This window comes from Frieseomelitta varia, unplaced genomic scaffold (genome assembly GCF_011392965.1).
Source record: "Frieseomelitta varia isolate USP_RPSP 00005682 unplaced genomic scaffold, Fvar_1.2 scaffold_822, whole genome shotgun sequence".
Lineage (NCBI taxonomy): Eukaryota > Metazoa > Arthropoda > Insecta > Hymenoptera > Apidae > Frieseomelitta > Frieseomelitta varia.
The window spans coordinates 262,194-288,337 of record NW_025110615.1 but is presented as its reverse complement, the minus strand read 5'-3'; the positions used below and the strand labels follow the sequence as shown (position 1 = coordinate 288,337).

Below are 26,144 nucleotides of genomic sequence, written 5' to 3'. Positions count from 1 at the left end.
GACCTTTGATTAAAAATAGGACAGACCAGAGATTAACTGAGGCGTCGTGTCTCTGGATCTGAATTACCGACTAGGTAAAGAAGTCACTGGTTTTTTAGCGCACTCTACGCTTAAACAACGATGAATTGGATAACTACATATATGACTAACGTAAGTGAATAGAGAAATTTTAATAATTATTAATATTCTTTTCTACTGATATTTCCTCATCTTGATATTTCCTATTAATGACACATTATCCTCTATTTTATTGGAACTTGTCAATTAAATATAAATTTTCCAATGTGCAGTTATCAACTAGAGGAAAATCATTTATTTACACAATTCCTAAGTTATCATGTTACCTGTGCAATTTCCGACAACACTGTAATAAAGTATTATAAAATCAGATGAAATTAAATCAATATTTAACCTCCACTATTTTTCCACACACTAATCTAACATATGCCTGACTTAATATATACGTAATTTAACAATCATCGGAATCATTCTTCTTATCGAAGCGTGTAACATCAATTTCAGATATATCTTGATATCCCGATACATAAATAAATTTCAACCAAGAAGTCGCTTAATTAAAAAGGAGCCCAAATCCTTTCGTAAAAAAATCGGTATCTGAATGTGCCATTCAGAACACATAATATGACAGAGTTAGGAAAACGATTCGCAAGATTAACAAAGAATTCCAACGAAAAGAGGTGTTCTCGTAGGTGTTGTCGAAGCACAAAGCTTCGCAGTATAAGAGAAGGTTACCAATGATTTCGAGGCTCCGCCTACCAAGCAGGGGTTGGAAGCAACCCCTAGTCAGGGTAGCTCGCGCAGGGCTGATTTCTATACCACGTTGTGGGCGTAGACGTACCGTAGACACAACCCCTCGATGCATACACCCTGTCTTTTCACTGTTCACCGAGATCAAATCACTCGTCTCAGTCCTATCTTTGATCCTGACGGTGTAGCAACGTGACTTTGAAATTACGCGACAGTTCGTGCGATCCGTTCGGTTTGTCCGACATTTCCAGCCGTGTCATTTTCGTGGAACCTGGTGACGAATTTTCAATCGGAAGGGAGACAAGGCTAACAAGGATGAATCAGGATCAAGAAGTACCAGCCACGACTACAGACTTGGCCAGACTGGTAAGATGAGAAATATGAAAATGTTATTACTTTATTATTTCGCAGAATTTGGAAACGAATAGCTTTAAATACTTCCGAGACACGCGATCGTTAAGTCCACGCAGATGTACTTAAACTAACCGAGGAACACGATAATTCATAACTCTAAGAACAAAACTTTGCTCATCAAGTGCAAAAATAATGGTAATTAATCACTTGCGCTGGCAACTGATTGCGGACCATAACGAGTGACCAAGTCGTATACAATAATTCGTCGCTTTGTTTTTGAACTCGTCGGTATGACATCACTGGATAGAAATTATTGAGAAGCGACAAATTTATTGTTTGTTTTGCCTGGGTTATACTTAAATATACTCAAAACTGAAAAAATACTGCAATTTTGGAACAAAAAGTTCTCGACTGCATTCTTCTGCATTCTTCTATTTTCAAGGTGTACAAAGTATCATTCGTCTCTGGAGCACATCGCGTTATCGTTCATCAACGTTTCTTTGTCGCAATAGTTGGAAAAAGTCGATTGGATAGAAAACAACTTGAACAAACGTGACTCCCGTTTCCGGTTTCTTGCCGGTGACGACGCAGTCGTAACAATGGAGTCACAAGCGTGGACAGCGAACGTCGTCAAAGTCGCATAATGCATCGTGCTCGCGCGATCATCCTCGAGTGTCGAATTGCCTTGGCACGCGCCACCACGCTCCGATGGATCGTCCCACGGGTGCCACCCCTTTTGTGCCCCCTAAACACGTAATTGTCGCCACCATTCAACCCTCCTGGTCTCCCCGGTGCGGGATACTACCGTGCACGGGGCTACCACCGTGACTATGACACCGGTAAGCCGTGGGTGGTCGTCGGACACCCTCTACAGGAACGGAGGGAGAGACGGCGTGACTCGCTTGTGGAAACACTTGATTTATGTTTGTTGATTCTAAAAATCACTCGATTCCCACACACCGGCCCCGTACGTCGTACGAATCCGCCGGTTAATTGACTCCTCTGTATCAGCAACATATGCCGCCACTCGAGTTTCCCATGATTAAAAGCCCCTTCTCTGAGCGGGCGCGTTCAACATCATGTGAATTTACCTGGGACGTTCTCGCGGTGGGCGATGCGCGCCTCCTCTTTCGTTTTCCGAAAAAGACGTGAAAATATTTTAGAATTGAATTATGGGTATGTGCTCTTATTATTCATACGAGTTTACGCGAAAATCGCATGTATATTGTTTACGTATTCTTAAAATTTAATGATATTTTTCAATTGGATTGAGAAGTTCGAAGACGAATCGATGGACTGTTTTTTCCTTACGAAAAGAAACAGAAAAAAGAGAAAGAGGGAAGTCCGTCAAGAGAAAGCAATTAGCAGATAGACTCAGTCGGTGACACATTGTAATCGTGAGTCCCGCTGTCATCCGCGGTATTGTTCTGGTCCTTCGAAACCATCATTGTCTTCGCACCCTCGTCGAAGAAAGCGACGGAAAGAAAAAAAAAAAAAGAAAAGGGCGAGGTTTTCTCGTCAAAGTGGCAACGCCTTTTGCCTCTCCTAATTGATCAAATTGGACGACGGCTCATTGTTGAAATTGGACGACCTTTGGACGAAGAGAGAATCTCACCTTTCATCCTTATATTTTGCATCCAAGAAAATGATTTCGATATACCTCGCTTTGAACTTTTAGCCAAATTTAAATGCTCGCAGCTCGATGCAAACCTGGATATTAAAACTCTTCAGAGTGTTCTCGGTTTTTGCGCAAATCGATGAACGAAATCGACAAGATCCACTGATAGAAAGGGGAGTCTGTTTGGAACGTGTTGTCTGCTCGATGACTTTATTATAAACCGAACCGAAGTGCGCAATTACGAGGGTGGTGTACGAAGGGGATTGGGGTGACGACCCCTCGCAGCATCATCAGGAACGATGGGGCGTTCCCCGCGATTCATGGGTATCTCGTTTTCACTAGATACAAACGTACGAGCGCGTTTGTTCGTACATGACACACGTACCCCAAACGATCCACTTACAAGCGCGTCTTTTACACGGAAACGCGTTCCCGATGGGAACGGTCAGGGGTATGGGGGAAAGAGGCGAACTCACGGAAAAAGTTAAACGACACGCGTCCGTGTTTGCGCGTTTTCCTTACAAGTCACTGCATCGTCAATGCACTCGATTAACTTCTGATCTGATCTAAAACGGCATTCGAGGATTTCTAAAGTGTAGTGTGTTTATCGTACACAACGCGACACTATTATTCCATACATAGTAGAATATTGCAATTAATTTCCAAATAATTGTACCGCGTACACGTATTTACACGTTCTTCTCTAAATCTGTCAAATACGGAAATCTCGAACTGAGCACTATTAAAATGAAACGAAAATGATTTTCATTAGTTTCGATTCTCTTTTTATTTTCTGCCACAGGATCCTTGACTCTGGTTGTGCCAAGCGTTGAAGTTCTGTCTATATTTCGACGGTAGAGGCAAACAATTTTGTGAAATTCGATCGGGAAGGTGAGGTTACGCGTAAAACCGCGCTATACATTCTTTATTTCTTATTTAACGCTGTCGTGCCGCTAAATACCGGTTTGATATCGGTTTGGCGGGATTAAAGATTGAACGTAATATCGGAGAATGTAATTAAAATTTATATTAGAGGGCACAGCTTGTGGATTACGAGTGCTGAACCATCACGGCGACTAATTATAAATGACTGTTAATTGCAATCAGAGGAAAATTCAAGCGACTGGGCAATGTAAGACTAACCCTGAAAGAGGAAGTTGATTACGTCTCTATAAACGATAATATCCTGTCAAATTAATTACAAAAGAAAGACGACGAATAATTTAGCGATAAAGCGATTATTTTATTACACGATTATCGTCGAAAACTTGTGTTTTTATCATCAGTAACGCGAACATAGTTGTTAAAAGTAATTCCAAGAACAACGAAAATGTACCATAAGGAGATAGACGTTTTGCATCCTGTTGCATTCTTCAATTCTAGATTTTAAATGAAATGCGAAAGAATCGTCATTGATTGCGTGACTTCTCATTTCAATTTTACGCCGAAAAAACTGTTTCCAAATCATCGAAAATTGTTTTCGCTTATTTGACAACAAAATCCAACATCGAGCAAGCGTGAAGGTTTCTTGATCTGAAACGAAGTGTATGCATTGTTTTTTTCGATTTTAAAGTGTAAGCGATCGGCTGAGAGGCCGCAGTGAAACTTCATAAAGGAAAAGCAGACGGCGACACGGCGTTATTGGAATTTCCAAAACCGGTAACCGGCTTTACCACTAGATTGCTCCGCAAGGAGGAAACCATCCAATCGTTCACCGGATGTCCTCCTTGCCTCCTCTCTCGCACGTCTCTCTTTCTCTATCTTTCTCTGTCTCTCTCTCTCTCTCTCTTCTTCTTCTTCTTCTTCTTCTTCCTCTTCTTCTTTCTCAATGTACCTGCTTTACTACTTTACTTAAAATCCTGCCCCTCGCTATTCCTTTTTGTTCCAAATCGCCTCTTTCCCTACGATTTTATATCAACTCTGCGTCAATTGTCTTCGTCTTTTTCCCTCCTTGGCTGACTCGAATGCCTGCAAACGAAGAAGTCTCTTCGCTCGTTCACACCGGTGAAATTAAAACGTAAAATGCTGGATTTCAACGACGAGGTATTGAGATATTAAATATTCGATTGATGCCAAGTACATATTTCATCCGAAGGTCGTACGAGAAATCTCATTTCCACATGCTCAGAAGTGAAAAGAATCTGTTAGATTGAAAGGTTAGAAATAACTAACTAAAATTGACTTTGGTTCAAAGAGAAATATTGTTATAACTGTTGAAAATCAACATCTTGACATCGTAATAAATATCTTTCAAATCGCTCATACGCACACCAGAAATATCAGAATGCCTATCGAACAGAAGACTATAAGCATGAGTGTAAAGAGAATAAATGATAAATTAACAATCTCAGACTTTAGTCGAGAAACGGGGAAAGGATCAAAATTTTATAGAGAACAAAGAAATTTTGTAACGTGTTTTAAGAAATGTAATGTCTACTGTTACAAACAATGTACAATTTTAACGTAGATATTTAACGTTTACAGCCGAACGAAGAATTCAACAGGCTAAACGAGCCACTTCAAACAGTCGCCACAGGATATTGTTCCACTAACTACCCCGTGACACAAACGAGCACCGAGGAGAAGCTGCATCCTGGTAAGTGAAACATGAATTTCATTAAGTAGTATCCACCGATTGATGATCTAACCGCAGCTGCACATGTCGTAACATCGTGTAAGCTTTGTTAGAGTTCTTCAACAAATATAACGAGCAAACGATTCTAATACTTACGATATACTGTATATCTCCCAAAATGTTTCAAATTAATTATTGCAATTTTCCACATTTTACGAACGATTTTACGATTTCTTTCTTTTTTTTTTTTTTTCTTTTTCCTCTGTGTTGAAACGTACGAAACGGAGAAGCCTAAACGCCAGGACGAATCACGGTCGATCAATATTTCGATCTGTTTCGAGTTGTCGAGCGTCTCAATGAGACTTTTTCGTGAACGAGAATCGAGAAACGAGAAACTCGAGGGCGGTCCATTCGGGTCACCATCCCCCGGCCGACGATTTTGAAGCTCTTTGATACGACGTTGCTCGGGAACACCGAGTCTCCGCCGTGACATGGAGTCTCGATTGCGTCTTCGTGTAAACACGTACACGTACACGAAGAAAATCCACGTAGGCAAGAAGGCGTAGCACGGCCCGAAGCACGTGCAGGATGTACGCGAACTGTGTACAACGGGGCAAAGGGGGAACCCACCCCCTGAAGAGAGCCTGTCACCGACAGGCAGTCAAGTCAATATCTTTATATAGTCGCATCGAGGATGATATTATTTTCTACAGTGCAATTACGTTTTAAGGCCGCGCCAAACGGCAAAGCGTATCGCAAGAGTCCTGACGTAGATTTCTATGCTCTGTCGGCGTGCTTTCGAACAATTTCGGATCGATTAACTAAGAAACTCTAATAAATCAATCGTTGCTTGTTTCCACGTTGTCCGATATATTTGTAAATTCAACCAGAGGAATGGAGCTTGAGTCGAAACTTTTCAAACTTTTGCAGTTTCATATTTTTTAGATTTCACAAAAAAATCCCCAGAGCAATCAAGTTTTGTTTTCTGAGAATTTTCGTACTCTCTATACGAATTACTTTACAGTAGAAGTCACCTCACCGTGCCAGAAGAAATTTCTAAAGAAACACTTCTACGTAGCCGCGAAAGTGTCAATTAAGATTTAAGATTGACAGAAACACGAGCAACGTCGTCAATTTGTTCGACCGCGAAGAGCATGACGAGGAACATGAGGATTTGGACCATCGGTCAATTAGTCTCTACGGTATCGGCAGCTTTTACTTAGCCTTGACCCAGAAACGCGACACCGACGACGAGAAGCCTCAGGACGAATTCAATAAGCAACGTGTTATCGCCGCAAAGAGCCCCATGGGGTAGTGGATGCCGGTCGTGGCCCCACAGGATTCGTAGCCACCCTAGCGGCGTCTGGGCGCAGTGATTGACACTTTATATCTAACATTGGCATGCCGTGGTGTGAACCACCAGCCAGGATGGTCCGCCTCCACCTAACTCAATCACTGCCTATAATGCTGCAATTTCTCTATCGTAATCACGTTACGCCCTACCACCCCTCTCCATCCACTTTTCGGCGACGACTCGTCGCGAAGAAATATTGAAACGTTTCGCGTCGACGCGAAAGAACGAACCTTCTGGCTCTTTCCTCTCGTCTTCGAGGCTGCTCCATCTGGTTCTGCCTCTTCTCGTGAGAAACGTAAGCGGGATTGCGACAGTGATTTCGCACTGGCGACAGTGTAGAGTGATTTGAGAAACTTGCTACGAAGAATTACAGAAGGAAAGAAATTTTATCCCCGTTCGAAAGTTTCGAAGTAATTACTATCAGCTTCAACATTGGAGAGATCAAGTGTATAAGGAAGCACAAGTCCAACCATTTATAATTCACGTCACACGTTGTTCCGCATAATAATGATAATAATATTAATTGTACATAATACATAATAACAAAAATTGATTATGCGTTAAATACATAATAATAATAAATTAATTAGAAATTTATTAAGATTAATTGTTCATACGAGGATTATCTATGTACGTCAAAGCTGATGATCGATCGTTGGAATTAATTTGTCAAATTAAGAAAGAACGGGATTATAGTGTTCTATAAAATGTCTTTCATCTGGAAACAGATTCAATCTCAAGTCTTCGATCCGGGAGGAAATCCGAACAACTCGCGATGAAAAACGCGTTATTATCCACGAGCTATGCAGCCGAGTAAATTCGATTCGTCAGACGAGATTGTGGCTATGAACAAAACAAAGTTATTGACAAGTGGCTACCCGTGGCGAATCCTAGAGGCCCATTAAACCGACCCCACGTAGCATACATTTCTGTCGCATTCTTATGTACATTGCCTGCATTGAAAGGGGTTGTTTTTGCCACTGATTCATCCCCCCCCCCCCCCCCCTCACCCCGACGTTCAGTCTTTGTTCCATCTTACGGCCCCAGTCTTTCGTTGAATCTTGTTACAGCTCAGACGTCGTGTCTTGTAATAACATAATTACTCAGAAATCGTATTTCACACGTTAGATTTCCATCGTCTTGAAATAAGGATGTTACGAACAATTTTATTGCACGAATCAACTCGTCAAGAACTGACTGACAATTTTATTCTATTTTGCAATTTTTCCAAATGTTATTTGCATCGCCTTTTGGAATTCTTTAATTGTTCCGGGCAATATAAAATCGTTCGGCAATAATTATCATCTGAAATGCTCTTATTACTTGGAACGATAATGGATATTCATTGAATTTGACCAAGTAATATAGTAGACTGTGCGAGGCGTTAATTTCACGGTGAGATAATTATTCCCGAGTAACCATTAATCATTATATTACCAACTAATCCCTTGCTTCACTCAGAAATTAAAGGCAAAGGAATAAGAAAGCTAATGTTTCAACAATATTCGACAGCTTTCCTTTCCTTTCCTTGTCGATTAAATCGCCACTTTTGAAACAGCATAAATAAACAGCAGATCCGCCTGCGTAATTTATAAAATATTGTGCAACATATTTCTGATCTTTGATAAATCTTTACAACATTTTGCAGAAGAAAAAAACAATCGTTTGAAAGCCGATGTGAAACTTTTTTTTTTCAGAAAATGAAATATACTCCACACCGGAATATAGACAAGAGCCGTGGCTTCAAGATGGTGAGTGGATTTCGTTCCAAGTAGTTTGTATCGAGTCTAAAAAAAAAAGAAGCAAAGTTCGCGACGTAGAAAAATGGCAGTTTCCAGGAATATTAAGACAGAAGCTATCAGATGCCTGGATAGCTCAGTCGGTAGAGCATCAGACTTTTAATCTGAGGGTCCAGGGTTCGAGTCCCTGTTCGGGCGATTTAATTTTTGCTTTTTTTTTTTCTTGCACGTATCGTATCGTATCGTAGAATCTATTCACAACAAATTCATTCAACAAAAATATCAAAATAATAATAATAATTATTATTATTATACCGTTCCCCTTTCACAGCGAGATCGCTGCGGCAGGTTCCATTAACTTGATTGAATTATAAAAGCAATGCCCGGTGTGACGCTTTAAAGCGCTCGGCTTCCGTTCTACTTTCCTTTCAGTGGAACAGCACCGAGTTGGTTCTTCGAAACCTAGAAGCACAGTAAAATTCTTATTGACATTGTTCCTTGCAAAACGAACGGGGCAACACGATTCATTTACCGTTCGTAAATCTTCCTCCGAAGATGATTAGACACAGTGGCCTGACTATCCGGAACATTAATTTTGATTACTTTGACAAACTGTAATGTAACTAACGGTGGTGGATGCAATGTAATAATCGCGATAACGAGGGGACCTTCTGCCAAGGCCAGTGGAACGAGTAGCTTTACCGCTAAGACGATCCTAACGAACCGTTATTTAACCTTCATTCTCTTTTATTAATAATAATTAACAGAACCAATAATTAATAATAATTAACTTTCTCTAATATTGAGTCGTATAGATTTTGCACCTCCTCAGAATATTTCAAGGAACGTGATGTTTCTCTGACTGATTTTTGTTTTAAATTTGGGAACAAGAACGTGAAAGTTTCAAGGCTTCCTTTGTTACTCTCTTAGTCAATTTCTTGATAAATAAATTTCAAAAAAAAAAAAAAGAAAAGAAACTTGCGAATCCAGAAAACTACCACATTTCTACGAATTCTTAGCGATTTGGAACAATGAAATTATACAGCTTAATATTAACAGCACTGTTTCATTTGCGATTTTCTTTCGATTTTCTTTTCGTGAACGATTGTTTTTTTGTTTCTTTCTTTGTTTTCTTCAAAGATAAATTTGCAAATTACTGTGTTGCAGGCAGCAGCTGCGAAACGGAAGACAACGAGCAGTACGTGCCGGAATTTCATCGGATGTCAAGTTAGTGCGATTGAAATTTATTTCTCTAACGTGCGCGATCAGTTCGGAGCAATTCGCGATTTCCCGAGGCTCACCTAATTACACACCACGTTCCGATCGCGTCAAGCAGCTAGCGAAGCACGTAGCACGAAGGAAGCCAATCTCGATGGAAGCGGAAGTTGCGCGGAAATTTATCGCATATGCAATTTAACTGCCAATTTGGAAAGAATCTTTACACAGTTTACGCGAATAGGAAACCGCGAATAATTTGACGATCTCGCGTTTACTATACAAATTTCTGTCATCTTGTGTTCAAAAACGTTATCGCCAAGATAATGTTCGCGGATTGTCATGCAGGTTGAAATTAACGTGAACGTGACTGAAGAAACTTGTTTCACTTTTTTTGTTACAATCTTGTTTCATCTTTTCATTATAATGAATTTCGAAATATTTTGCTCGCTGGATACGGGCGGTAGTGTGACGTGCAAAAATGTATGAAATGTTCACTATAATAATAATATAACAAAGAGATAATAAAGTTATAATAGAAGACGAAGGTTTTGTAATAAAAAATGGAACAAGTTTTCACCGATTTGTAGCAACAGTTCGCGAATGTTGGTAAAATTTACAAACCAATGGGAGGTTTAATGGTCGCGAGCGAAACTTATCATCTTATAAAACCAACGCGAGCCACCGTAAATGCACGAAAATCCGCAGTCTAATTATTGCAGAACGTCTTAGAAATCGTATTGAGAACCATCCCTCCTCTGTTTGTTGACAATTAAATTTTTTCGAAGGGGCAATATTGACGGGGATATTAAAAAAGCCGATAAATCGCCCGAGGCTGGTGTTTTTAAAGCGGCAAGAGAGAATCAACAGAAGACTCCCGTTGATTATCGATATCGCATTACACGAGGAAGCACTTTATATTAAGTCTTAAAGGCTTTTTTTTTTTTTTCTCCCCTTTCTCGAACCTTTGCCTGATTAGTGTCTGCTCTACTCAATCGCCGTTTATCAAAGTCGCTTTAATATCGTACGAAGAAACGAGTTTCTTCCTCATCCTGCTGCTTGTTCGGGAAAACTTCTGCTTCACTACTGTCGATCTATTTTATTATATATTTCAAATTGTGAAGTCCTACCATAATTGTATCGGTCTGATTCATCAATAGAACACAATTTATCACTAGAATCATGACCAATTTTATTATCTTTATTATATTTATATTGTATTGTATTATATTTATTTATTATTTAGAGACTCGAACTTGTGTTCTTTTGCCTGCTGCTCGTACTCTTACTTCTCTCATACAATTGTTATTTCCATCTCCGCGAAATCTCTTCCATCACACAAAACTGAATATACTGAGAGAACACAGTTACAAATCATTCATTGCAAACCACAAATTTCAATCAATCGTAAAGTTAAGTAACAGCAATAAGAATAGTAGCTCCAAAAATCTCCAATTTTATAAAAATATATATTACTTGGAAATATCTCTTGAATCTCGCTGCAAACTCTCCGAACAAACGAGTGTAATCGATTGCGTTAACGTGATCGCGAAAGTTCTGAAGAAAATTTCGCGGCTCTCTATCCGTGCGTGCTGGAAAATCTGGCAAATATTTCGATACGCGTCGAATAGAGGAGCAAACGGCCAGAGGGAATGGCGGATAATGTCTATATGCTTGCGCGCGTACACGTGTTCCTCGTATCCTCGTGCGTGTGTTAACTCGACGAAGAAAATTTCGCACAGTTGCTGCATCGTTCGCTGGCAGTCGCGTGCTCCCCGATAACACTTTGCCGGCTCGACATTCGATTTTCCATCGTAATTCGTATATTATTGAGCGTTGCACGACTGTAATCTGGCCGTCTCGCGACGCCATACCGCCAAATTTACCCTTCACCTGTTAATTTCATCGGCTGCTCGACTCGCAACTGACGAGATCGCCAGCCAGTTCGTTTGCGCACGTAATACGTATGCAAACAATCAGAGAGAACCCCGTTCGAGGTAAACAGGCTGATCGCTCGGCTCAGATTTGCCAATAAACTTTTATTCGAGGCATTGTTTACCGGATGTTGTTACGCCCGGTATATTTTCCCTGTATCTTTCTCCTTTTTTCGGTCAATATTCACCCCGACACAGGAGACGAAGTTTCGCATGTGATTAAGCGAAAAAATTTTTTCTACGCTCCTGTCACACTCATGCAAATTGCCAACTTCGAACGACTCTCGTATCTTTTCTTTTTTTTTTTTTTTTTTTTTTTTTTTTTTTTACAACACCAGTTTCGAAACAAGGACAATTAAAAAGAATATTATACGAATATTTCTCTGACTCGCTGTCGGAAATTATTTGAGAAAGATTAACTGAAAAAGTGTGAAAGAAATTAGAAGACCACGGGTGAGAAACACAGTCGAACGTATTTCCGATTTTTTTCTCTTTTTTTCTTTTTCCGCCAGTAACATCAAAATTAACAGATTTATATTTCTCTCGTGTAGCCTTTGATTTACTACGACGTACTATTATCCAGCTCTCTCTCTCTCTCTCTCTCTCTCTATCTCTCTCTCTGTGGAAACATTGTTTTCCGTCGCGAGACGAGATGTTCATAAGTTACACGTGAAACCGTACGATTTCTTTCTAACCGGTCGAGTCGGCGGTTCTCCCGTAGCGAGTAAACTTCCGATGTTTGCAAATACAATGATTGCCGGAGGCCTCTGACTTATGCTTCCCACGGCCAGAGCCTGTTTGATTTATCGAGGGCGCACCCTCCGCCGCGCAAAATCGTCGACGGCCCCATTAGGAAGCGAACCGATCCCCCCACGTGCCGCTGCAACGATGCGCCTTTGCTTCCGCAACGACACGCGCCCTTACGTCCTCGCCCTGTTCATCTTAGTCCCAAGAAACCATCCACGTTCGATCGTTAAAATCATTGACCGTTCGTCTGTACATCCGCGTGCTATCGTTCTCCAAACGCGTCCGAATATCCATTCACCCTTGATGCTTCTAGTCAACGCGTTCAGTCAGTTTGGCATTTTTGGCAATTTGGTTCAGGAAAAAATTTAACGTCGGCCAATCCAGTTACGTTAGATAATTTAACGTCAACTATATTGATATTATATCAATTATATGATAATTCAATGTTAGTTAATTAATCTTAGATTGTCAAAATGTTACTTTTTTTTTCTTTTTTTTTTTGTAAATTCAAAATATTCAGAGGACACGTGAATCCGTGAATTGCAAAAGAAGCAACGATACTAATTGTTAGTTTAAAAGTGGTGCAGGTACAGCCATATTTTTTGTATTTTAAAAATTAGAAAATATGTATATCCGTTGTTCACAGATGTCAGAGTGTCAAACAACAGTTTGCGAATTGCAAAAGAATAATCGATGATGTTAATTATCGATTAATTTTAACGTTACTCAAGTTTTAATTAGCGATGCAGACGTATAGTCGTACCTTTTGTATTGTTGCTTATTAGAAGAGGATGTCCGCTTTTTTTACAGATGCCAGTGTCAAACAAGAATCGACGAATTGCAGGAGAATCAGTGATACTAATTACTCGCAGTATCAGACGCCAGTGAGCCATCCACATCCGCAAGGTGGCACGTTCCTCGATCTTGATCCAGAGAATCGTAGTAATTGCTTCGGGTAAAGAGAACAAATATATATTTAACACTGAAAATTCTATATAGACAACGGAGAACGCAGAGTAATGCGCAAGCATAGCATAAATATTGAGACATATTTACATTCGTCAAACTATAGATCCATAAGAAATTGAAATCACGCGCATCTTCGAACATAACGAAAGCATTTAGTTTGTTTTGTCACATTTCATTGAAAATGCGAGATATCACATTTTATTGAAACACGGGGAATATTCTGATAACGATGGTCGACAGTGTGTGCATGTGAAAAGCCGTAGAAACAAAATGAAATATAATATTTAATGTGTACATCAATTTTCTATCTGGAACACGTTTTTTAAATTCTCTTCACGGCTCGTACAAATTTGTACAAACGTCCGCCGTTCAATTGCAACGAACTGGAAAAAATTCCTATCCAATTTAAGAACCGCGTCAATTGCATTTGAAATAGTAGATTCTTTAGTCTAATTGTGTCTAAATATCCGCAGATATAATTGCAAAATTTAGAAAATTTACATTCGCTTCAAGAAGCGGATGATCTGGTTACACGTTCGTGCTTGTGTTTGCGCAGGAACAATAAAATGAACTCGCGGACAACCGAAACGAAGAACGTGGCGGTGAAGGAGGAACCAGCGGACAGAGGATACGGGGAGCCGATTCCCGTGACGAATATCCCCACGTCAACCGCTCAGGACACTCGAAACAGTAAGAAATCAAATCAATGATTTGCTGAACAAATAGAATCAATAGAACTGTACACAATTCGACAGATAAAGTTCTTGGCTCACTCTGAAGTGCTGTTGGGACGACGGAGATTTCCAAACCCGATGATACCCTCCTCTCGAACGTGCACCATGACAAATCTCTTGACAATAGATCCACGTGGCGCTTCGCTACCCTATAGATCCCATAAATAACTGGAGCACCGGGAAAGGGGGGGGGGGGGGAAGTACTCGGTGTTCCATCCATTAATCGAGCTCTAGCTCGAGTTACTCTTCCGGTCTCTGTTTTTAGATCGCTTTGGTGTCCCGAAATTCATCGTCCTGTGCTTTATTTTTCTCTTAATTGCCGTTATGGTCTCCCTCGAGAACACCATCGAGAATTGTTTTCTTTTTTCTTTCTTTACCCGTCTAGTAAAATTTTGACGCGCCAGCGAATTCCGTTGGGTCCACAAGAGTTTTTATTATGAATTTCTGTCAGTTATTGTTCTTACTTGCATTATTAAGTAGTTCCTCGATAGAACAGAGTTCTTCTAGTCAGTGAGATAATGACGAAAATCTGGAATTTTAATTTATATCCTCTGCAAAAATATAGACTTCCTTTGAAAAACATAGACAAGATGCTGTTCAAAATTTCGAATAATTTTTCAAAAAGAAGCTCGTAGACTCGTGGATGGCAAACGAATTTTCAAATTCGTTCTCGAACTGAAAGAACGATCTTTCGGTCAAGCGACGCCCGGTGGGATCGGAGAGCACGGCTAATAAATTTTCAGCGACGTTTTAATGCGAGATTCCTTGATAATGACGGGCGAGGTTCGTCGCTGGCACAGTGGACTCGCTCACGCGTGACTAAGTACACGTAAGTGAATAATTGAAGAATGCTTTCAACTCGAAAGCTACGACGAAGAGCGCTTCGTAGAATCCAGCGAAAGCTGCTAAACGAAGGAAAGAGCATGGAATTCGCTCCCGTGGGAGGTTGCAAGTCGCGAAAGCTTTCTCCCGTGGATCGCGGGTACGACTGAGATTCCAGATACACAACGACGGGAGAAATACTCCCGTTCGACGATCGCGTCCTGATAAAAAAAAAAAAAAAATCGGAATCCCTCGGAACGATTACACCCGTTGAATCGCAGACCATTAGATAATAGTGTTCGAGGTGGAGCGAACCACGTGTAACGTAAAAGGCTGCGCCGACGAAGGGTTTGCAAGCTCATGCTTTGTAATCAGACCGATTAGTCTTCCTTTATTCACGCACGTACACCAAACGAATCCTTCAGGAACTCGGTTGCTATACTCGGCTGCCCGACACCGCGCGCGTATACCCATTTACTTCCAAGTCACCCGGGAATTATGCTTCGACTTCTCCTCGCGTAATTCTCCCTCCCATTAAGCCGTTTCAATTATTTAGACGCAGTTTAGATTAATAATAGGATCATACCTATCGCTATTGATACACCCTGACACGTAGATACGGCTTCGATCGGCTCCCAACGAACCGTTCCTTTTTATCGAATTCAATTCTTTCGAAGAAAGAATTTTTTTTTCTTTCGAATACAATTGAACGTATATATATAGTATTTCGAACTGCGGTGAAATTCATTTGACAGGCGTTGCCTTCTTCGTTTCGTTCGAAGCTCAATTCAAACGATCGAAAATACGTCGAATTTTGAAGATTGTCGCTTGACGCGATGAACACGGTCCAAGGGAGCGATGTTTAAACGTTTCTGTCTCCCTAGTCCACTAAATCGACCAGTCTCGTTGACCAATGTAGCGGGTGGAATAGTAATAACCTGTTAATGGGTGAAGCAGATTGGTTACCAACTCGCTAATTAATACCAGCACGGAGGATCGTGAGGATTACGGTCTCGGTCCAAGCTTCAGCCCTAATCCTGTTGTTCGACAACTTGAACAAAGTTGAACGTACGCACGATACGCAGGTATCGCGAATACGGTACTGTACGTCGCAGATCGATCCGATCTCGTTGAAAACGAGTGCCTTCTCTGAATGGACAGAAAGCGAAGAAGGGCATTTCGGCGCGTCAGGTGGATGGAAAATGGACCTTGCATTATTAACCGGCCTCTACTCCGGAATTCGGGGATCAGGGAGACAGAGACGGTAGGATAAAGACAAGGGTAGAGGAGAAAATGAGACGAAGAGGGGATGATGAACGGAAGGGTGGAAGCGGGACAGAGGAACACAGAGAGAGACAGATAGATAGATAGATAGATAGAGAGAGAGAGAATAGATCAGAGCGAAGGAGAGAAAGAGATGGAAAGAAGCGAAGCTGCTCGTCTGAGAGTGGACGAGTGGAGGCCGTCCTCTTTTCCGTGCAACCCTTCTGGCGCACCGCCCCTGACCAGTCCCGGCTTCAACCCTTTTCCTGCTTGCTACATCGCCACCGGTTTCATCAGCTCGCGATTAATTTTAATCTAAAACTACCCGCAAAGCCTCTGGCCCCGCTTGCACGTTGAGGTCGAGCCCGTTCGCCCCTCTTCTCTAGAGAGAGAGTGCCAGATTGGCCCGCAGCTTTCAACCCTCTTTCCCCCTGCGATTCCTGTCTGTCTCGTCTACATCGAGGATCGGGATCCGACCGACGTTTGCCAGCCAGCCAGCCAGCGAGCTAAAGCTAACTTGCCGACACGATTAACTTTCCCCCGGCCCTTCCTCCTCTTCATTTCACCTTGTTCACCGAGATTAATATCGCCGAGATACACACGCTGCGTTACACCTTGGATTTTCAAACCGCGAGTTTTCACCCCGCACGGCCGGACCTCGAAGCGTCGAATTCTACGAACAGAGTCAGAGACTTTTCAATCGACGGGCGTAAAAGGGAAAAAAGGAAGATAGACTGTAGTTGCATCGGGGCTGGCGGCGTCGCATTCCGGCTCGGTATCGGGAGGAGGGTTCTCAATTTTTCAATATTCCCCGTACACGACTTGGAACGTAACCGGATTACGGTTCGAGAATAGCTTTTTCGGCTCGAGGGACCACGGCATCGGTGGGATGCCGGCGGTGGTGGGCTCACCCTGTGAGGAGAGCACCCGATTAATATACATATCGCGCGAGCTCTACGCGGTATTTCAGGCGGTGCCGCTATCCGCGAGCTCCGCCATCCCAGGCAACCCCGTGGGCTTTGAATATCAACCAATTTCCTGCCGATATTTGTGTGACGAGCACTTCACCGGCAACCGCGCGTGAGTGCAATCGCTAATACGTCGGTCGCTTGGCGTTTCGTTCTTTCTCACCGCTGCTTCCGAGCATCTTCTCTCGCTCGCGTCGTCCTTAACCATTTGCCTCCTCTTCCACCTTACACTGGTGGATTAGCAGCTCTTTTTAATCGCGGTCCGCGGATCTCTGGAGATTTTGCATTTCTGGAAAATATAAGAAATATATATCGAGCAATCTTGAACAATCAACAACATTTAGTTAGCATCTCTGGTTCAACAATTGGAAACTGATTTAATTGTAATTAACGATCGAGATTTCGTACGTACGAGAAAAGTCTTCGAACATATATAAAGAGCCACTATCTTTTATTATTTTTGTAGTAGGATGAAATCGAAATTCATACGAATCTGTGTACATAGATTCTCGATTACTTCAGCATTGTAATTCTCAAGAAAAAAAAATACTCGTACTTTCAAATTTCTATGTATATCATGAAACAAACTCGCGGCGAAACGTACGTTTTTCGTAAAATCTTCTCTACTCGTCAAGGCGAGATTGAACTTGAAACAAAACTGTCGCATCAATGTTAATTCGATGAATTCAAATTCACGCAGGCAATAGCATAGTTTACCAGCAACAGCAGCAATACGGGAACGGGACGAGAAACGCTAGAGGCTCCCCATCGCCTAATCGGCCAGCCAGCACTTCCTCCGCAGCGTCTCAATGGCAATCGGCGGTTTCAGCCTCGGGTGAAGCTTTCTTCCCGCGGCAAGAGAACTGGAGTTCGGAAGTATATGGTAAGAGAAGCGTGACTCCCACGTGGACCGAGTTAGGGGTTCAACTAGACGCGAGAAATCCGTCGTGGGAAAGGCAGAGTAATTGTTACCAGAAGAAAGGATCTCCTAGTTCGTGGAACGCGGAATATACCAGCAAGAGGCCATCATCGACGACAGGCGTGTCACCATGGAGTGAAATGTCTGTCGGTTATCAACAGCAACGTCGAGGGTCTCTTCAGTTATGGCAGTTTCTAGTCACCTTGTTGGACGATCCTGCGAACGCGCCTTGCATTGCGTGGACCGGCCGTGGAATGGAATTCAAACTAATCGAACCGGAAGAGGTAAATTCGCTGAAGAAATAAAAATCTCTGCAGTGCACGAAAATCTATGTCTTGATTACGATTAAATAATTAATATCTTACGTCAAATTATATATATTAAAAATAGTATTATATATATTAAAATTATAAAACTACAAAATTTTATAATTGATATATATTAAAATTATAAAATTATAAAATTTTGTAATTGATATATAAAAATTATAAAATTTTATAATTGGTATATATTAAAATTATAAAATTATAAAATTATAAAATTTTATAATTGATAAATATATTAAAATTATAAAATTATAAAATTTTATAATTGGTATATATTAAAATTATAAAATTATAAAATTATAAAATTGGTATATATTAAAATTATAAAATTACAAAATTTTACAATTGGTATATATTAAAATTATAAAATTATAAAATTTTATAATTAATATATATTAAAATTATAAAAATAAAAATAATATTATATATAATAAATTATATAAAATATAATATAATGTTAAAATAACATTAAAATGCATATAATATAACGTTAATAATATTAAAAAGCTAATATCGATATTAACCAATACAAAGCAGCAGAAATAACTTAGATGCTCGATTTAGGCGAGTATACTCCATATACTCGTTGAAATATTTAGAGAATACATTGTTATTTTTTTAATTTTCTACCTACCGTAGGTGGCTCGAAGATGGGGAGTACAGAAGAATCGACCAGCAATGAATTACGATAAATTAAGCAGATCGTTGAGGTACTATTACGAGAAAGGGATAATGCAGAAGGTGGCGGGAGAAAGATACGTATACAAGTTCGTGTGTGACCCGGAAGCACTTTTCAACATGGCGTACGGTTCTGCAGGATCGTCCGGCCTTGCTAGCGAAGTGCAGAACAGCGTTCGAAGTCAATCGATATCTGGAAAGATATCGTCTTCGAACGATGTTCCCGAATTAGCGAAACATCCCAGCAGTGGCTACGGTGATGCAGTTCTCGCCATGTATTCGAATACAGCAGCAGGTCAGTGTTTCACATCTATTATTTGCGAGCAACTCTGGCATACTATGAATAATATTGCTTCTGTTCGCGAATAGTTTGCGAGTCATTCGCAAATTATTCGCAAATAGTTTCGGCTAGTTATATAACGTTTGCTTCAAACTCCAGTAAATCGAGAACTCTATTCAAATAAATATCAGCGTTGAAATTCTTAAAAAATACGTAATAATTTCAATCTAGAAATACTTAAAAATTCCTCGATAAAAAAAGAAAAAAATGGACATTGTAAATATTTTTCTTTTAAGTATTATTAGAATCAGATAGCTCAAGACACTAAATGATTAATGAAATAATAAAGCTAGATTATTTTATTTCATACGAAACAATCCTATTAAAATTTTTAAACTATTTACCTAAAGATCTGCCATAGACACGTTATTACATTATAAAATTTTATACAGTATATTGTGTAATCTAGCGATTGATATATTTATAAAATGTCATCTACCCGTTTTGGTAGAAAGGAAAGGAATCTCTACCGAAATTTACCATGTCCGCCAAAATTCCAAAGAGATTATATGACCGTCTCTAAAATTCGATTTATAAACAATAGTGTACGGACCATCCAGTTTGCATCACCTGCACCAGTATCTCGGCGGTAACGACGGCTTCAAGACACCGTCGAACAGATACCACCCTCATTACACGCACGAGTACAACGGAAGTCACCACCATCCACCTTCGAGCTACACAGAAACCTTCCTGAACTACGGCCGCTTATCGGCTCACGACGGCCCGACCGAATCCAGAAGCCAGGAACTACCGAGAATTCCATACACGCAGGAAACGGAGGGTATCAGCAGAGAACGAGAAGCGTCATCGATTTTATACGACGGCGTACAGAGAACGCAATTACCGGCTGCACCGACGCTCTCGCAGCCAACCTTGCTAGACGCTACCACCACCAGCTCGAAGATCGAGCAAACTTCGTACGCCTGTCTCGGCGTAGGCAGCTGTGTCTGCTGAATCTCTCTCAGCTTTACCGCAGGATGGAAAATCGTATTCGCCGAGAGGATCGATTCTCGCGAGGGAATCTCTAGTCGTAGATCTCTACCCCGTACTCCGTGCACGTTTATGCGATTGTATAGACGGCTAAGCGTAACGTGTACAGGCGTTAAATGGAACACGCGATTCGAACGTTAATCGGTATTCGTCCATGGTCGTGCGTTGTCTTAATTTAAGACAAAAATTAGTCAGGATATCGCTCGGTATCTCGAATGAATTAGTAGCAATATTTTATTATATTTTATGCTAATTTAAGTAGGAATCGAAGGGATAATAGAAATCGATTCCTCGAAATATTCTCACAATTGGATGCTTGAGAATTCAGGCTCGAATCGCGTGTACCACGAATCTTGTAAATAGTGAAGTTGGAATGATCGACTAAAAACCTTGTAGCCCGGGAGATCCAGTCGCTTGTGATCGTTGTTACATGCTCGTGTCCGAGTAGTTCGCCAGGAATACTGTAACTTCTGTAAATATCAAATAAATTTATCGAAACACACACGCGCACACACACATACATACACGCATAGCCTCAACGTTCAAGGTTTCTGGACAACGTCATAACCAAGTTTATTCTTCCGGTGTCATCGGGCGAGATGCGCGAGAAATCGAAGAAGCCGCCGCTTCTCTTTCTCTGAAACTGAAAGCAAAACACCGGCGGAACGTTCGATACGTCGCGTCGCGTTATTGATTAACATAACCGATTATACGAGCTTGACCTAGACACGCGCAAACCGTACGCGATCGTGCACGCAGTCGATCCATGTCGATTCTTCATTTCACCAGCGGTATTAGCAGTTAGTGACGTAAGCCCGAGACCACGGACTGAGGTCGGCTGCGTATTTCGGGATGTGACACACAGCAGATATGTTTATATCAAACCCTCTCGTTTCCGCTGACTCGCGAATCGCCCATCCTTTTCCCATCCGCGGGCAGATGTGTCGTTGGTGAACATTGCCGACCGAAGCCGGGTCCCGGTAAATCTGTTTGCCACTGTCAGTCGCGCAGTCTGAACGCCACTTCCATCGAAAAGTCTGCTCAGTTTCTTGAAACTTCTACGTGCTACGCTTCTGTTAAAAACAGTGATCTGCGGTGATCTGATTAAATTGGGTATATACACCGAAAGGGATTGATCTCGCTAACAAAATTTCGGTAAGTGTTCTTTCACAGTCTTATCTGAGTTGTTCCTTTCTTCTTTTTTTTTTTTTTTTTCTTATTGAGCGACTCGATGATATCTCGTCTGATTTGTTTCGATATTTACATTTAAATCGACGTTCAAATCGTAGTATGATGTCCAGTTTAGTCAATTGTCCAGTTTGTATTGATCCTTCCACAAGTCAATGTAACGTCAACGATAAAAGTGACATGCTGGCGTCACACGTTCGTCGAGTGTCTCTCCGCCTCTGTTCGCCGTTTCTAGCGATTGGTTATTCTCTTCTAATCGATCGTACGAATTTGCGCCGTGTCTCGCGTGTCTGCGACGCGTTGCACGGGATCTTGCTCGATTATACGCGCAGGACGATGAACGAGTGGGATTTTCAGCGATGGGACGAAGCAAATCCTCGGAGCCGGAAGAGTCGGCGATGGGTTTTAAAGACAAGCAGAAGGCCCTGGACACGCTGAAGGCTCTGGACGGTCGAGATATCAGTTATCAGTACCACGTGATCGCTAGTTTCGTGGCCCGCGCGAAAAGAACGCTGCAAATCACCAGGGACGAGGAGAAGCTGGCCAATCTTCGCGAGGCGCTGAAAGTGTTCGAGGATTGGCTAACTGACTATAAGGAGAACAATCGCAGCAGGGAGAACCACGCTTACTTGCCAATCGAGACTATAAAAGCTTTCAGGACCCTTGCCAAGAAATATGACATTCTGGAGGATGAATTCTATAGGTAAATGCCAATTGACTCTTCTTTTCTCTCCTCCTTTCCTGTACGTCTTCTCAAAGTGAACGATCATTTATTTGTTGACTTGATACAAAGAACTAGCTCTCGATACTCTTGATATCAATTCGATTTGATCAGTTTTTATTTCGATGTGTTGCTTCCGGCTGATCTTGTTGTTAGAGTCCAGATATCGAATCGGAGACATCGAATATTTGTGACTTTCAGTATTACTGCGTTGTACAAACATTGTGTGTGTTTCACTTCTTTAATGTATATGTCACATGCGAGCATTTATTTGTGTTTACTTTAATCTTTCTCTGATTCATCCGTAGTATAAATACGTCCGTACATATCTCTGTAAATATCTTACGTGTTTCTGGTATTTCAGCGCGTACAAGAAAGAGAGGGGCGACTACAAAAGTCTGCGGGCCGTTAAGACTCCGAGCGGGGAGACCACTTGGGATATCGAGAGAAATCGAAGGCTGAAGCAGATCGTCGATAAGATCAAACAGAAGCACATACAATGGTACGAGACCGACGTCGGTGACTTCCGTGGACTTCCAACTAAGGAGCACGTCCAGTGCATCATGTTGGGCTATAGTCCAGACCCGGCTAAACTGAAGAAACTCGCAGTCCAGGTGGAGGAGAAGTTTGGATCCGAGGATAACGAGGACATGGAGGTGGACGAAAATGCCAAGAACAAAGGTGTGAAAAGAAGACATAGCGGTTCGTCCAGCGACGAGGTGGAGAACGACGAGCCGGATAAAAAGGTCGCGAAACCGTCACCTGAAGGAGAAAAGACTGAGAAAGAGGAGAGCGGACTCAGTTTCAAAGATAAGGCGAAAGCTTTGCAGAGTATCAAGTCGTTGGAGGGTAGAGACGTAAGTTATCAGTACCACGCGATCGCTGGCCTGGTGAAAAGGGCCGAGCGAGTGATGTCGTGCACAAAGGACGAGCAAAAGATCAAGAACATGAAAGAAGCCGTCGAAGTGTTGGAGAATTGGATCACGGATTATAATGTGAATGGTCGGGCAAAGGAGAACTTCAATTATTTGCCCATCGATTTGGTGCAAGCCTTCGAGCCGTTGGCCGACAGATATAAGATCGAGGATAATGGATTTCTTAAGTACATTTCTTTTATTATAGATCATTAAAATCAGTAAATGTCACGTTATTGTTAATACACAAAATACTATTTATTTACGATTAAGATATTTGTATAATATTTTCTTTTGTGACACTCTGTAGAGCGTACAAGGAAGTGGAGGGGGACTACAAGAAGCTGAGGAACGTTCAAGTTCCAGACAAGAGTATCACGTGGGACATAGAGAGGAATAAGAATCTACGAAGTCTAGCAGACCGAATCAAGGAGAGAGGTATTCAGTGGTACGAGACGGACGAAGAACTTCGGGATTTGCCCACCGAAGAGCACACCCGATGCATAATGTGGGCCTTCAGCCACGATGTTGGCAAACTGAAGAAACTTTTACCTGCTCTGGCTGAGAAGTTGAAGTCTTAACCGAGATTATCATACGAATCGTGCATCTGCAACTTATATATATATATATACGCTTAAGTTACCGTCGCATGCGCAAACGAATTTTAGTTTTACTTTTGTTCAACGACACTGAAGTAATAAAGATAATTTATTTTCACTATACTTCACACACGTGTGTTTCGCAACGTTTTCAATTACTTTCTTACGAGAGAGAGAGAGAGAGAGAGAGAGAGAGAGAGAAACTCGTCGCTCCCAGTGGCGACATCTCTCAGCGAGATTCGAATGTACCGCCAGCCGGCTCGCGGCGCGGCCGCCATCTTTGTTTTCGTCGTGCTCGAAAATTTCAAGATGGCGCGAGCTGTCAAAGTTTTTTGACCGCGGAACGCTCAATCGATAGTTTTTATTGCCCGCTGTACGGCTCGCGAGGGTGGGTGAGTCTCGAGTCCGGTTTTGAGGTTAGGGTTAGTGACTCGGTGACACTGGGAACAGCGGTTGCGGGATTTCGTGTGCGTGCACGGTCACACCGGAAAGACGTAACTGTCTCACCCTTTCGACGACGAGCCAGTGATAAGACGAACGCCCACACGCGATCTCGCGTCAAAAGATTCTGAAATTCGTGCGCCGAAAATATATACACATATATATACCCGGGAGATTGACTAGCCGCGCTCGTCTAACCGCGATCTGTTTATACTTGATGTGTCGGCGAAATCTCGTGGAACAAGGGAATCTACGTGCTTTAAGCACGTCTAAAAATAGCCGTCGCTTCTACCGAGGTTCGTAGACCTTCTCGTTCCCGGGACCTGATGCCGCGGTGGCGGTCGACGATTCGAATTACGTCTCCCGAGATCGATTAATGAGAGATCGCGATGCAACACGTGACTTAACGATCCACCGTGTTGGCCATTCGACGCGTTCGACACTCGGAAATTCACGGACCTGAGAACGTCTCGTTGCCAAAACTAGTTTAGTCCACGGACTAATCGGTGTCTGTTTGAACGCGCGAGCATAAAGAGTACTAAAGGGAGAGAAGATGCACCGGAGCGATAAGAGAAACTCGATTAGCGACGATGAGGTGACCTCTTGAACGTGACAAGGGGGAGAAAAAAAAAAAAACGTTGCGGAAGAATGGACACGACACAGATGGCTAGTGCGCCGATAGTTCGTCACAATGGATAAACAAGAGGCAGAGTGAAGATGTCACAAATCGCGGATGCTGAGAGTGAAGCAGGCTCCATCTGCGACGAGGAACGCGTGAGGAAGCTGTTCCAGGCATGCGACGGCGACGGAGATGGTTTTATCGACAGGTGAGCCCCGAGTTCAATTTGCATATAAATTACTGCCTCGCTGTCCTTCGAATCGAAGGACCGCGGAACACGGAACAACCGAAAAGTTCTGCAAAGTCGAGCAGCGGTTCTTTAGGTAACGTGTTTAAACGAGAAAAGACGAGATATATGTACGTATACATACGTGTTGAACTTTACTGAACGAAACGATCACCGACAATGAGAGAGATTCCGGGCCAGAGCGAAACAATTCATTGGCAAACACGAATGTCGAGGGAGAAAAGTTGGCGGGCGGGCGCGCGCGCGCGGCACGCACGCGTTTTTAATTATTAGCCCGATTAATTAGTCTTGGTTGAATGCAGCGCGGGGCCGCGATACCGCGAATTAAACACGGGAACGCGCGCGCTGTTCTCCTCACTGGCGCCGGATGAATAAACTTGCCAGGCATTAATGCAGGCACACGCGAGGATGTGCAACGCGATGCAGCCGCACGTTTTTTCATTAAACGCAAAACCGTTTTCCCCGATGTTCAACCGTTTCCCTATTTCCCTCTGTTCCGTCCGTTCCTCCCCATTCCGGCATTTCTCCATTCTCCGACGGCCCTGCCGTTGCTCCCGCTGCGACCCACCGCTATTCAACGCTTTTTAGCGAAAATTAGCCGTCAATTCCGCGCTTGGATCTCGGCTGCCTAACCCCACCCCATCCCTCCCCCCGTTACGCATTCTTCTTTAGCTGAAGCGAACGGAGAGTTCCCGCGTCGGAGCGCGGATCCGCCCGTGTTTACGATAAAAGCCAAACCGATATGTCGAGAGTTAGAAACTCCGTTCCAGAAGTTTCGTCTCGATGCGTGCATCTCCCCTTCCGCGAGTATTACAACCAGAAGTTTCACGATGTTGTGACGTTGTAATTAATTCAATGGAACGAATTATAATTGTTGAATAGAATGTTTTATTCACGCGAATGACGAGATATGCGACATTTAATCGTTTTAGTGCCACGCGGCGCGATAGCGTTTCTTTGACATATTTGAAAAAACTGCCAAGCTGTTTTGTTTCTGTGTTAATAAATGCTATTCAGCGCGTTTCATATTGTCATGCGTGATTTATCATTATTTTCTTTTTTTTTCTTTTTTTTTTTTTTTTTTTTTTTTTTTTTAAAA

The 26,144-nt window shown here is 42.0% G+C and overlaps 3 protein-coding genes, 1 long non-coding RNA gene and 1 other non-coding gene across 7 annotated transcripts in view; 4 read left to right on the top strand and 1 right to left on the bottom strand.

The window, feature by feature from the left end:
* Positions 1-966: 966 nt before the first annotated feature.
* LOC122536350 (ETS-like protein pointed) lies at positions 967-20,712 on the top strand. Its single transcript, XM_043668667.1, has 9 exons — positions 967-1,134; positions 5,225-5,336; positions 8,367-8,420; positions 9,576-9,635; positions 13,115-13,259; positions 13,830-13,963; positions 17,761-18,263; positions 18,945-19,278; positions 19,868-20,712. The coding sequence occupies exons 1-9, from the start codon at positions 1,084-1,086 to the stop codon at positions 20,278-20,280; spliced, it is 1,806 nt and encodes a 601-aa protein (XP_043524602.1). The 5' UTR covers positions 967-1,083; the 3' UTR covers positions 20,281-20,712.
* Trnak-uuu lies at positions 8,534-8,606 on the top strand. Its single transcript has one exon. It is a non-coding gene; the product is annotated as a tRNA-Lys (tRNA).
* Positions 13,169-20,786, bottom strand: LOC122536352. Its single transcript, XR_006308380.1, has 4 exons — positions 20,706-20,786; positions 17,778-17,923; positions 17,224-17,349; positions 13,169-13,253 (listed from the first exon to the last, which is right to left on the bottom strand). It is a non-coding gene; the product is annotated as an uncharacterized LOC122536352 (long non-coding RNA).
* Positions 20,787-21,352: 566 nt separating this feature from the next.
* LOC122536351 lies at positions 21,353-23,858 on the top strand. Of its 2 annotated transcripts, XM_043668670.1 has the most exons (4): positions 21,353-21,475; positions 21,837-22,207; positions 22,590-23,327; positions 23,450-23,858. In XM_043668670.1, the coding sequence occupies exons 2-4, from the start codon at positions 21,864-21,866 to the stop codon at positions 23,718-23,720; spliced, it is 1,353 nt and encodes a 450-aa protein (XP_043524605.1). In that variant the 5' UTR covers positions 21,353-21,475; positions 21,837-21,863; the 3' UTR covers positions 23,721-23,858. The 2 variants fall into 2 exon arrangements, with proteins under 2 accessions (XP_043524605.1, XP_043524604.1); XM_043668669.1 differs by lacking the exon at positions 21,353-21,475 and having other exon boundaries at positions 21,740-22,207.
* Positions 23,859-24,094: 236 nt separating this feature from the next.
* Positions 24,095-26,144, top strand: part of LOC122536318 (colorectal mutant cancer protein) — a 78,222-nt gene continuing 76,172 nt past the window's right edge. For both annotated transcript variants that reach the window (XM_043668610.1, XM_043668608.1), the window contains exon 1: positions 24,095-25,006. In XM_043668610.1, the coding sequence (XP_043524545.1) occupies positions 24,897-25,006 (110 nt within the window). In that variant the 5' untranslated portion in view covers positions 24,095-24,896. The remainder of the gene's footprint in view (positions 25,007-26,144) is intronic.

What these genes read in the sequence shown, in the direction of transcription:
- LOC122536350 (XM_043668667.1), top strand. Translation starts at nt 1,084, where the DNA reads ATGAATCAGGATCAAGAAGTACCAGCCACGACTACAGACTTGGCCAGA. An exon ending in GGAATTTCATCGGATGTCAA is followed by an intron (nt 9,636 to 13,114) that starts GTTAGTGCGATT and finishes CTTTTTTTACAG; the next exon opens with ATGCCAGTGTCAAACAAGAA. An exon ending in GTATTCGAATACAGCAGCAG is followed by an intron (nt 19,279 to 19,867) that starts GTCAGTGTTTCA and finishes TATAAACAATAG; the next exon opens with TGTACGGACCATCCAGTTTG.
- LOC122536351 (XM_043668670.1), top strand. Translation starts at nt 21,864, where the DNA reads ATGGGACGAAGCAAATCCTCGGAGCCGGAAGAGTCGGCGATGGGTTTT. An exon ending in CTGGAGGATGAATTCTATAG is followed by an intron (nt 22,208 to 22,589) that starts GTAAATGCCAAT and finishes CTGGTATTTCAG; the next exon opens with CGCGTACAAGAAAGAGAGGG. An exon ending in GAGGATAATGGATTTCTTAA is followed by an intron (nt 23,328 to 23,449) that starts GTACATTTCTTT and finishes GACACTCTGTAG; the next exon opens with AGCGTACAAGGAAGTGGAGG.